Source organism: Hemicordylus capensis, chromosome 1 (genome assembly GCF_027244095.1).
Source record: "Hemicordylus capensis ecotype Gifberg chromosome 1, rHemCap1.1.pri, whole genome shotgun sequence".
Lineage (NCBI taxonomy): Eukaryota > Metazoa > Chordata > Lepidosauria > Squamata > Cordylidae > Hemicordylus > Hemicordylus capensis.
Window position 1 is genome coordinate 373,228,355 of NC_069657.1, and position 13,483 is coordinate 373,241,837.

General features: G+C 41.5%; 1 protein-coding gene across 9 annotated transcripts in view; it reads right to left on the minus strand.

Annotated features, from left to right (window-relative positions):
• The window catches only part of LOC128344911 (uncharacterized), a 103,227-nt gene that overhangs the window by 10,446 nt on the left and 79,298 nt on the right, over positions 1-13,483 (minus strand). For 7 of the 9 annotated variants that reach the window (XM_053295969.1, XM_053295977.1, XM_053295959.1 and 4 more), the window contains exon 9: positions 5,339-5,404. The exons of 1 other annotated variant lie outside the window; for it this stretch is intronic. In XM_053295969.1, the coding sequence (XP_053151944.1) occupies positions 5,339-5,404 (66 nt within the window). The remainder of the gene's footprint in view (positions 1-5,338; positions 5,405-13,483) is intronic. One more of the 9 variants, XM_053296022.1, reaches the window with a different exon arrangement.

The window sequence follows — 13,483 nt, forward strand, 5'->3', positions numbered from 1 at the left end:
ACTGCAATAACTATAGATTACTATGACTAGCATTTTTTCCCATAATTTCTAATTTCTTAGCAGATCTTTGCTTTTGAAGCATCATACAAAACATTGCAACTTGAATTTATGTATGTATTTATTATTTATACATGTATATCCTGCTCCTCCTCCAAGGAGCCCACAGCAGTGTACATGGTTATTTTTATCTTCACAACAACCCTGTGAGGTAGGTTAGACTGAGAGTTAAGTGACTGACTCAGAATCGCCCAATGAGTTCCATGGCTAAAAGGGTATTTGAACTCGAGTCTTGCCAGTCCTAGTCCAGCTTTCTAACCACTGCACTACTCTGGCCTCTAATGTCCAAAATGATTTAAAAATATATATATATTATGTTTTTAAAGATCTGCAGAACAAGATAGCCAGTGTAACCCAAGATTTATAGCCCTGAATGAGAGACAGCCAAAAACCTGCTCTCAATCTGCATAACTGATTAGGAACCTTGATTGCATTTTTAAAGGGCCTGGTGCCCTGAAGTAAAATGCAAGTGGGAAACCGCATAGATTACTCAGTTAGCCAGTTATAGACCTGTCTCCAATCTTCTATGTTTGGGCAAGGAGATTAAGAGAGTCTCAGCTCCAGGCACTCTTGAGGGAAGACTCATTTCAAATTGACTTTCAGGTGGCTTTGGGGGTTGAGAATAGGGGTGTGCATGAATCAAATTCTGCAATTTGATTCAAGGTCAAATCGAATAGCAGAACCATCAAATTGATTTATTGAGAACAGCTGGCTTGGCTGGTTGTCTCGATGAATCATCCTTGAATCAGGCCACATCTCCCCAAGGAAAAAGCACTATTCTGAGGCACATTTCCCCAGCAAAACAGTCCTCAAAATGGCATCCAAATCGATTCAGGTTGAATCGAGGGTGATTCACTTTGACCCTGAATCGGGCCCTCTATTTTGAAGCTGATTCAATTAAAGGTTGAATCTGCAAATAGATTCAACCCAAATCTATTCAACTTCAAATCGAATTGCACACTCCTACTTGAGACTAGTGATGTGCACGGTCCAGAGACGTCCGGACCGGCACCGAAGGGGGGCCTTGTTTTTAGGGCGGGGAGGGCTTGCTTAGCCCTCCCGCCTCCTTGCCCCCGCCAGCGCCCGTATTTAACAGTATAGGGGCGCTGGAAACCAGCCGCCCCCCCCGCCGCGGCGGCGGCGAAATAACCCCCAAAGCCAGCCAGCCCTCCCTCCCTCCCAGCTAGCTGCCCGCCCACCCACCCACCCGCTCGCTCACCCGCTCACTGTATAAGAAACGAGAGGAGCTCCGGCACAGAGCTCCTCTCGTTCGGAAGGCCTCCTGCAGAATGGCGGCTTGCGCGCGTGCGCATGCGCACGCCGCAAAGCACGCCATTCTCCAGAGGCCCGGTCTACCCGCCGGGAAAGGGCCGGGTAGACCGGGCCTCCGATCGCTGGGTAGACCGGGCCTCCGGAGAACGGCGTGCTTTGCGGCGCGCGCATGCGCGCGCGCAAGCCGCCATTCTGCAGGAGGCCTTCTGAACGAGAGCAGCTCTGTGCCGGAGCTCCTCTCGTTTCTTATCCAGTGAGCGGGTGAGCGAGCGGGTGGGTGGGTGGGCGGGCAGCTAGCTGGGAGGGAGGGAGGGCTGGCTGGCTTTGGGGGTTATTTCGCCGCGGCGGCGGCGGGGGGGCGGCTGGTTTCCAGCGCCCCTATACTGTTAAATACGGGCGCTGGCGGGGGCAAGGAGGCGGGAGGGCTAAGCAAGCCCTCCCGCCCTTAAAGGCAGACCCCCCACCCGGACCCGAACCAGGCAGGGCCGGACCGGTCCGGCAGTTCGGCCATTCTTTGGAATGGCCGCCGGACAGGTTCGGGCACACCACTACTTGAGACTGCCTTGGTCAGCGTAATAGATGATCTCCAACTGGGAACTGACAGAGGGAGTGCACCCAATCAGGAGATTTGGTGCAGGGTGTTATCAATATGCTGATGACACACAGATCTATTTCTCCATATCAACTTCACCACGCAATGGCACAACTTCCCTAAATGCCTGCCTGGAGGCAGCAATGGGCTGGATGAAGTATAACAAACTGAAATTGAATCCAAATAAGATGGAGGTATTGCCTGTGGGTGGGCCAGAACTTGAGAAATGGTTTAGATCTGACTGTTCTGGATGGGATTACACTCCCCCAGAAAGTACAAGTACATGGTTTGGGAGTGTGTCTAGATCCAAAACTCTCTCTCATCTCTCAGGCTGAGGCAACGGCCAGTGGCGCTTTTTCTCAGCTTTGGCTGATACATCAGCTACACCCATTTCTGAAGGAAAATTACCTTTTAACATTGGTAAATATGCTGGTAATATCCAGGTTTGACTACTGCAATGCACTCTATGTGGGGCTGACTGTATATAGTCCAGAAACTACAGTTGATGCAGATTGGTCTCTGGGTGCAGTCTGTCAGCCAGACTGGTCTCCAGGATAACCCAAGGAGGCCATATAACTCTATAGCTATATCTATCTATCTATCTATCTAGAGAGGATAGTCTCCCCTCCCTCAAAAGGGTTAACAGGAATGGAACCCCTGTCCTGACTGACAGGCTGGTGACCTCCAGGGTTTTAACCAATGAGTTGACCAGGTGGGTGGGACAGGAGAGCTGTTGCTGGGAACATGAAGGGGGACATTTGTGCAGAGAGTGCGGACTAGCATGAGGTTGGCTGCCACATGGCGGAGGCTGCAGGATAATCTCTCAGGGTGAAAGATCTGCAGGAGGCTTGATTCTCATCAGGAGTTTGGGGAGTTCAAGGGAAGAAGCCAGAGCTTATGGCTTCGGGAACCCAGTATAGGGAACAGTTTGTTTAGTCAGACTGTGCATCAGGGATTTATTTTGCTTTTGTGTGTCTGCTTTGCATTTTCCTAAATATCTGTTCTTTGCAACTAAGTAACTAAGATTTCAACGTGTGCCAAGTGTATCTAAAAAGCTAAAAGCCTCAGATGGAACTAGTCTGTAGTAACTGAATAAAAGTTTTTTTATCTGTTCTTTTTACAAGCTTTAGAGGATTGATTATTAACTGAGCAGGAGAAGGTGGGGTTTCTCTAGTCTACATCTCTAGAATACATCTTGGTTTCTCTAGAATACATCTCAAAGACAGCTTGGCCAAATTAACAATTAACTCTGTGCAGGCAGACGCACAGGAGGAAGAGGTTTTTTTCCCTTGCCAACTAGCAAGGGGGAGCAAAGTGAAACAGGGATTGCTAGTCACCTAAATCCCATTGGGAAAGACTTTCTAAGTGGTGACTAAGTGGCAGCGTTTTAAACTACCAGGACTTCTGGGTTTACCAGAATCTTTTCTTAACTTTCCTGGGTTTGGAAAGTTAAAGATTTTTTAAACCAGTCAGTCTGCTTCACAAGGAAAGAAAAGGGATGATTCAGTGCTAGTGCTTTCCCTCGTGCTGCAGAGCTGACTCAGACTGGTCACTGAGTTAAGCATTAACTAGCTGAGTCAGAAGGAAAGGAAAATTCCTTCCAGTCTACAAGATCACCCTATTCACCCCCAGCACAGTACCTCCAGTGACTGTTGCTGGTGTGTGTCTTATGTTTCTTTTAGATTGTGAGCCCTTTGGGGACAGGGATCCATCTTATTTATTTATTCATTTATTTCTCTGTGTAAACCGCCCTGAGCCATTAATAAATTATTATTATTATTTTACACAGACAGGTGTTATTGACTGGTTTGTTTTATCCAGACATCGAGTCCTTCCCAAGGACCTGGGATGGCTGAATTTTATTGTCAATGTTGTTGCTGTTGTTATAGATATTGTCGCAGAATATAGGCTGTTCCCCGTAAAGCTGCTTTTTGTAATTGGCTGATGGTGATTTCTGTGGCCCCTATGGTGTTGAGGTGCTCTTCAAGGTCTTTTGGAACTGCACCCAGGGCGCCAATTACCACTGGGATTATTTGGGTCTTTTTCTGCCACAGCCTTTCAATTTCAATTTGTAGATCTTTGTATTTGGTGATTTTTTCTATTTCTTTTTCTTCTATTCTGCTATCCCCTGGTATTGCTGTGTCGATTATTTTAACTTGTTTTTCTTTCTTCTCAACTACAGTTATATCTGGTGTATTGTGTGGCAGATGTTTGTCTGTTTGTATTATTATTATTATTATTATTATTATTTCAATTCCTATACCACCCTTCCAAAAATGGCTCAGTAAATAAATAAATAAATAAACAAACAAATAAATAAATAAGATGGATCCCTGTCCCCAAAGGGCTCACAATATAAAAAGAAACATAAGACAGACACCAGCAACAGTCACTGGAGGTACTGTGCTGGGGGTGGATAGGGCCAGTTGCTCTCCCCCTGCTAAATAAAGAGAATCACCATGTTAAAAGGTGCCTCTTTGCCAAGTTAGCAGGGGTAACATCATTTTAATTGGTTTTATATTATAAAATTGCTATCATTTTGTCCTCTCTTATATTTGTTGTATTTAACTTATGCACACAGCCTAGGGATGTACATGTCGGGTGGTATAAAAATATGATTGATTGATTGATTGATTGATTGATAAACAAACAAACATTTTGAAATAAAGACAATATTGACACAGACATGGAGCCAGCCTCTGTGTAGTTCAGGATAAATTTTGAAACAACTTTCCCCAAAATTCATTGACTCTTGACTTTTGCAATTATTTCAACTTCAGGCAAGCACAGTAGCACCAATCTTAAAGCTGGCATTCCATATTCCACTGATGCTACAAGATTTAAACTCCCACCTAAGTTAATGGTAGTGCAAAGGGCTTTCTTTGATTCATACAGTACCAGACCCTATCTAAAATAAAATAAAATAAAATAAAATAAAAACTGGTACTATGTCCAATGTCATCAATATTTATCATTTAATATAATCTCGCGAACTGGGCATACAAAAGCAGTTAGCCTGAAAAGTCAGCAGAACTATAATGCTTGATAAGCTCCTGATAAGTGAACAAAAACCTACAGCTCCCCTTGACTTTGTAGTTCTCTAATCATCCTAAGCAAAGACGACTTGTGAATCTCAGTAGCAGGAAGCAGTTAACAGCATAGTAGCCTAGCCCCATTGTGTAGGCTCTTCCCACTCAGCATTATCATAATAAATACAGTACTTCCTTTTCTTTCCCTTCATGTCTCAGCGTGATTGGCTTCAGAAATTCCCTTTCATATTGTGACACTTTGGCTTCTCTTCCAGACAAAGAATAAATACAAGAACTTAAAAACAAAAACAACCCACTCTCCTTTGGAGATGAAGGGATAGGGGTGGGGATGATGTAAGCGTGATAAAGATTAGCTGAGGGAACTCACCGCCTGCTGAGTTCTGGATTGCTCCCCATGCCTTTTCTGCACTTCAGAAAGCCAGGAATGCAGCAACTATGGGAAACATTTGACATCACTTCACTTTAAGAGAGACCTAGCAGAGCCAAAAATTAATTCAGTTTCTGTCCAATGAGATTTCAAGCCTTGGGATGGGGTAGGGAGAGACAAAACAGGTAGCAAACCCAGTCTTATGATCCATTCTTCATTTTTGTTTTTGCTGTAACAGATTAACAATCCTACTTTCTGGAACTGATTTTCCCAAAGACAAAGACAAAGGCATTCATGGCAAATTGTGGGGCACGGGGCATGTTTTCTACAGCCATATCAGAGTTCCAATTGATGAGACAGCTCTTTCACAATGATAAGATTCCAAGTGTATGATACATACTTTCAAATTTAAAATGCTAAGATATTGCAACTTTATTAACTGCTGTGAATTAATCCTTAATAGAGTACTTTGTTAGTCAGACTGACACATACTAATATAGAAGAGTAAAATAATTGTATAAATTAGAATGTTAATCTAAAATATTCTGGAAGAGACTCATTATGAATAGTAATGAAGAAAATTCAAAAGGCTCTGAATACTGTTTTTCTTTCTCAGCAATTTTATGTAGAAGTGTATATATTCAGTCAATTCAAAATTAACGAATAGATGAGGTGCAAGAAATGAAAACAAAACAAGACAACAAATCACCCCTCAAAAAAAAAAAAAGGCTCAGGTTTTGGTGGGCTCCAGGAATTCCAACCATATGAGGCTGCCACTAAGACCTCAAGTGGATGCTTTCAGTTGATCTTAAGACACTGCAGGTGTGATGGAGAAACTGACAGGAACAAATTACATATGACAGCAATAGATTTGTTTATCTAATCCTGGGTCAGCCCCAATCATATATAAAGCAAAAGGCTAATTGTCCCATTTCTTGAGCAACAAGGGTGCTCAGGCAGAAGAGCTGAACCTTCCTTGTGCTTGATGCCTCTTCCCCAAAGTCTCTGCTCCCATCTGTTTCCATTCAGCTGGGCTCATTTCTGGTGCTGGAGACCAGTTGGGAAACAAATGACACTGGGAGAGAGGTCGAAAGGAGGTAAATCACAAATGGAGGGAGAGTTTAGGACCATCTATGCATATGGCCCTTTTGAGCTAAAAACTGTGTGTGTCCCCCACACCCTGCTTTAGACATAATTGGGGCAGGCACAGGTTCAAGCAAATGAGTATGCCACCATCACACATAGTCTGAGATGCAGCCACTTCTGATGACCCACCCCTATGAGAAAAGTGGGGGACTGCATTCTGCATCTACTGGACCTTCTAAATTATCATTAAGTGCTGCTTCACCTTGAACATATTATGATACTCTTGGCTTGAAGTTGCAAACACAAGAATATCTGTATTCTTTTATGCAATATCTGAATTGGACAAAAAAGGAAAGGAAAGAACACATAGCTTCCTCACTTGGTGGAATTTATTCAAGCGTCAAGTGTCACTCACATCATGTCACTCACTCAAGCCGCCTCAAGTCACTCTGGTCACATTTAGAAATGGAAACACATGGATTGGGCTAATTGTGTGAGTCCTCTTCACTCCATTGTTGAGCTTCTTCCCAGCAGGGCAGTGATTGGATGGGAAGGACCCATGTGATTGGCCCAACTCACAAGTTCCAAATGTTGTCATGATGGTGTGGGATAAAGCCACAAAAAAGTGGCTCCTATGCCACTGCAATAAATTATGAAACAGCACCAGGGCTGGCCCGAGGAGTTTTTGCGCCCTAAGCAAAGTTTGGTTTGGGTGGCCCTCCCACCCCAGCTGAGAAGCACAGAGTGCCAACTTTTATCAATCAATCAATCATTCTTTATTGCGGTCATAGACCAGCATAAAGAATAAGAGTGGATTACATATGATAAAGATACAAAGCGATAATAAAAGTAAGGGTACATGTAAATTACATGAGAAACATAAGGGCATAAAAAGTCTAAAATGGCATTTTATAGAATCATAAAAGACATTAAAAAGATAAAGGGCAGAAAAGAGGCGTATAAAAAGGTTAGAGGACATAAGAAGACAGAAATTCATAAAATGCATAAAAACTAACTAATAAAAATTAGATAATGGCCAAGTGATAAAATTATAAGGCTATAAGGGGAAGAGTCTCAACTTTAACTTTAACTGTGCAGGCTGCTCATTCGTGAAATCAAATCACCAGCCTGCACTGGAATGAGGATACAATGGGAGAAAACTCCCAATCTATTATGGGGGCAAAACTTTTCAGAGATGAAAAGATGCTGCTGATAATTTGGATATCTAATCTGAGACAATTTCTTTTTGGAATGCTGAGGCAGGCAATTCATATTCAAGAGGAGTGCAGCGTATGAGACTAGCTGTTTATTAGGGGCTGCAGTGCCATGAGCAAAGAAGACTGCATTTTGGGGTGCAGAATGTGCAGGTTCTTTGCAGAGCAGGGTGCAGTATTACATACTGCATTCTTACACCATTGTGCAGTACTTTAGGGGTGCAACACAAAAGAGAGAGGAAACATGACTGGCAGTACTATATTCTGGTACTGCTTATGAGCCCCCCCGCCCCCCCAAGAACTGATGTTTTAGGTAACAGGCTGACAACCTAGTTTTGCCTAGTGGAATGGGCAGCCCTGAGCAGCATCAAAACTTCAGGGCTTGGACTGAGTAAAAAAGGAGAAAGGAGGGGTCAATTGCACAGTGATGGGATCACACGCAGTAACTTGAAACAACTTCATGCTCAGAGCAAGAAGCGGCACAGAAGCAATGCACAGGCAAGATCCTGGGTAGATGAACAGCAATTATCCATGGCAACCTTCTGGTAACTTCCCCATTCTAGAACAAGCAGAAACACTTGAAAGGGGTCTTGGAAAATTGCATTAATTCTCTCAGTCATACCACCGACAGCTCATCATAAATGATATCAAATAATGCAGAAAATAGAAAGTTTAATAGGAAGCATAGTTTGCCTTATTGATCTCTATGTCACAATTGTCAACCAAAGCCACAAGCAGTCTCAGTACGATTTCTAGTTGCCCAGCTGAAAGTCAAACCAGAAGAGATCAAGGGAGCCTTATTGTGACACCCAGCTGCAGCAGGAGCTGGCACACTGCAAGGTAACTGCTGCATCTGGAGTTCTCATCCAAACTGGGTGATACTGTGTGCAGCTATTTGCAGCTTTTGTATACCAGCTACCCTTGTTTCCTGCCTGCATCCCTCTTCCTTCTCCTTTCATTCAATCATCTGCGTTGTGGGCGGGCAGGACTAATTTTATTTACATACATATTGTACTAATTTTATTTACATATTTATTCTTAACCCCTTCCTCCACACACGTACACTGTACACATATATTATCAAGAGTGCCCAAAGTGTTATATATAGATTGTGTTTATTAATACAGCATTTAAAATAAAGCATTTATACAGGTCTAAACCCCTGATAATAAGCTGTACAGTGTTCTTCCACCACTCTGCAGCAGATACTGTGAGCCACCCTTGGCATGTTCCCCTGGCTGAGAGAAAGCTGCCAGCTCCCAAATGACATTCCTGTTTCCATTCACTTGATCACACATATACACAGCTCTGAAGGTTTGCTTTAGACAGGCATACTCAGAATTCACACAGGCTTATTTCAACAGCCTGAGGCCAGACCCAGGCCAGATATTTGCTCTTTAACCAGGAACTTTTGGCAGACTGAGAATGACTATTTTAAATCAATGCTTGCTTTTTTTGCATGGCTTCAGAGTATGCAGTATGATCTACTAAGACCAAACCAAGTTTAGGTGACCCCGATAGGTATTTTAACACTGACTTGCATCCTAACAAATGTGAGTGGTGTTTTGTGTGTGGAACAGGGTTTTCCCACCCCCTCCTCCCTGCTCCAGTCCCCAGCACCCCCATGGAAAGCTAATCCTGAGGGTTGGAAGACCCTCAGGAATGTAGTACACCGCTCTGGGCTCTTTGGAGGAAGAGTGGGATATAAAATGTAAATCATCATCATCATCATCATCATCATCAAAAAGAAAGACAAACAAGTTAAAATAATCGACATAGCAATACCAGGGGATAGCTAAGCAGAGTAGAAGAAAAAGAAATAGAAAAAATAACAAAATACAAAGATCTACAAATTGAAAATGAAAGGCTGTGGCAGAAGAAGACCAAAATAATCCCAGTGGTAATTGGCGCCCTATCATAAATTCCAAAACACCTTGAAGAGCACCTCAACACCATAGGGGCCACAGAAATCACCATCAGCCAATTATAAAAAGCAGCTTTACTGGGAACAGTCTATATTCTGCAACGATATCTATAATAACAACAGCAACTACATTGATAATAAAATTCAGCCATCCCAGGTCCTTGGGAAGGACTCGATGTCTGTATAAAACAAACCAGTCAATAACACCTGTCTGACTGTGTAAACAATAATAATAATTGATAATAATAATTAGTAATATGGTAATAATAATAAGAGGGCCACAGATGGAACGGGAGGCAAGTCAGCCATTGTGTTCAAACATAACCTGCCATTCTATAGATTTCTAATTTTAAAAACATCATTAAGGATTTTTCTTTTTGACCTGTCTTTCAAAAAGGAGTTTGCACAGCATACATATGTATCCTTTTGTCGTATTTTTAAAAAGCTGGCTTAGTAAATGTGGCATTAGTAAATGAGCTATTCTGTAATAACTCAAGTTCCATATATATATATATATATAGAGAGAGAGAGAGAGAGAGAGAGAGAGAGAGAGAGAGAGAGAGAGACTATAGAAGAACAAAGTAAAGTATGGTTACAGCTCTTGAACCACAAGACAAAGCAGAAATTTTAGAACAAGTCAAAAGTTACAATAAAAAAGGACAAACAACAAAATAAACCCTGTGAGTTTGCATGTCTGCTGGCATAAATACAAAGATAATAGCTATAGATATACTGAACAACCTACAAATCAAACCCTGATCCTGGAAATAAATGATGACCTTGTTGGATATTAGAATTAATAAAAGGTTTCCAGACCAACATAAATGATTGTTGAAATATTATTCATATAAGCAGTAACTTTTGAAATAGAAGCATAATATCATATCTTAAGAAACCAGTCGTCTAAAGTTGGAATTGTTGAGATACGCCTGTTAGTAGCGTACAGAATCCTAGCAGCCATTATCATATATAAAGACAGTTCACTGAACTTAGTAGGAATATAAGGCTTGGTCATATTTAAGAGAAAAGTTCTGGCAAAAAGGGAAATTTAATTTCTAAAACCCACTTCATATTTGAATGAATTTGCTTCCAAAATGATTGGGCTTTATTACAAGTCCACCACATGGTAAAATGTACCCACTTGTAGATCTCATTTCCAACATTCCTTTGGAAAATGATATCATTGGGAATATCAAGCAAATGCTTAATTCTCCCCCTTCCCCCGAAATCAATGGGACATAAAAGTGCTTAACTGGCTGGATAGTGAAGAATGATTTGATATTATTACAGGTGTTTGTTTGTTTGTTTTTTAAAAAAGAAACCCTATATCTAGTTATATCTACAAGTGACCATGCAGATATTTCTGAACATTGGCTGACATCCTAACAAAGCTCATGGAGATGTGTTGGGAGCCCTCACACAACTCCCCTAGTTCTCCTACATGGGTGCTGTTGCATAAGATATCTTAGAGTTCAGAGCACTGCTTGCACTCTGAAAGCACTCTATAAGATCAGAAACAAGTTGCTGACCATCAGTGACATGTTCCTAATCCTAAAGAGCACAGGCAGCACTCCAAACTCTATGGGCTCTTGTGCAAGAGTGCACATGCAGGGGGACTGCAGGAATTGCAAAAGGGCTCCCAGATCATCTCCACAGGCCCTCAAAATGCACACATTTTGTTTGTTAGGATGTCAGCAACTAAACTCAACAAAAGCATTTCATTTAATTTATTTAAAACAGCCACATGTGACTACATGCCACATGCTTACCAGTTTTGCATCAGTTTATAAAGGATCATGGAAAGGGTTTCCAAACTCATATATTTTTTAATGTGCTCTGATCTTTCAAACCTACTTACACCATTGATATATTGAAGTTATCAGATATATCAGAGTGCTTTTTACTTACTTCAGTGAAACTACTTGTGAAGATCAGGAGCCACCTAATGCAGTTTTATTTTTATTGACTTATTACAACAACATTCAATGCAAAATAGAATTAGCCCATGGGATGGGTTTTAACCCTTATGCTTGGGTTATAAGGGAAGGTCTTAAGTTCTACACATATACCCTAGACTACTCTTTCTACAAATGCAGATTAACATGATCAAGTGAGTGGAGATCAGAATTTGGCAAAAGGCTATAAAGAAAGAAAATATTACACATGCACAATTCTGGCAGGTTACTATTGCCTTAGGAACCACAACTATGAATTTCCTGCCTTGCCTGGGATGATTCCGACTTACGTTTTAACACTGCATCAATGTAGCTCTTTCACACCTGGTGAACTTAAAGTGTGCTTTTAGTTAGGAAAAGCCTAACAGAAACAGGCTTGTTTCTTTCAGTATTCTTGCTCTTGTATGGTGAAATAACGAGAAAGCTTTTAAAAGGGTGAAAATCCACACTTATAAATACGATATTGTGGCTTCTTCCAAAACAACCAGGTTATTAGCTAATATCTTAATGTACCTGAGACAGCTAATTTAAAAAGGAAGTGGTCAAAGTCATTCTTTTTGCGAGACTTCAAAGGTGATCCCTCTCCTTCCTCCTCTTTACATTTTACTGTCTGCCGCGCTGCCTGTTCTGCAGCTGTCAGCTTGGCCCAAGTTTCATGGCGTCAAACCTGCCTCCTCACGGTCCATAAAGCTACAGCAGCAGGGATCATGGTATGCAGGTGTGGAAAAGGGGAAAGTGCAGGATGAGTCTGTTAATGATTTTTCTGGCACCCCATGCTGGGCTGCTGAAGAAAGAGAGCACACTGCAGAAGGCCACCTCTCTTTGTTTGGAAAGGTATTCTGGCTTGTATTGCTTTGCCCCGCTGCAAAGGTGTTGGTTTTTCACGTCAAGGGTTGTTTACTGAAATGATCCACCTTATACAGCTTTTAAAAATGCTTTGAGGCTTTAATTACACACAGGAATAGAGTCACATCTCAGTGAAGACTTTTACTTTCCAGTTAACTTCATGCTGCAAATGTTTTATTCAATGATTCCATGAAGTTGGTTGGATGGTTGAAGGAAAGCACGCACGCGCGCGCACACACACACACACACACACACACACACACCCACACCCAAACACCCAAAAAACCTTTACTGTTCAACAGATCTAACACACCTTATGTGCAGTCCAGTTAAAGTTAGTGGGAACTAACTGAATTCTCATTGAAACCAAATGAGCAAGTTAGTCATAATTAAATCATTTTGCTCTTATGGACTGCAATGATATGCATACTTGTCTGCACATTAGTTCCATGCAACACAGTGGGGACTTACTTCTACATACACATGCATACAACTGTACTTAGACGATACTAATTTCAGCTGCACTGAGGATTTTATATTTATTTGTAATGGAAGAGTATTCCTGATTTTACAACTTCATATTATATGCTCTAATTTCATGGCAGACTGAAGCATAATCCAAAGTAGTTTTATTAGGACCAACTAAAATAATTTAAAGTAATTAGGAAGCTTTTGAGTTCTCCAGAACTCTTATTCAGGCTGAATATTATGCAATTTAAGGAGTAGAATACACAAAGTATCACCTCCCTATTTTGCTTAGAATCAGCAAGAAGAAGAGCTCTAGAGAACTTGAAAGCTTGCTGAGTACTTTGTGATATTCTAGTTGATCTAATAAAGAATTATTCTACTCTGAATTATTATTTTACTTATTTAAGAGAATGTCTCACTTTTCAGCCGGTCCCACTTAAGTGACCTTCAAGGCAACTAATAAACTTAAACAATACAAAGCAATAGCTACGAACACAGAAGGTAAATCAGTAGGATCCAGTCCAAAAATAATTTGAAACAAGTTGTTCTAGTAAGAACTAATCAGCCTACTTTCCTTTCACTGTCTCTACATCTGGACTAAATTGGGTGCAAATCGAGGTCCACAAGTTAGATCTCTTGCACCTCAAATGGT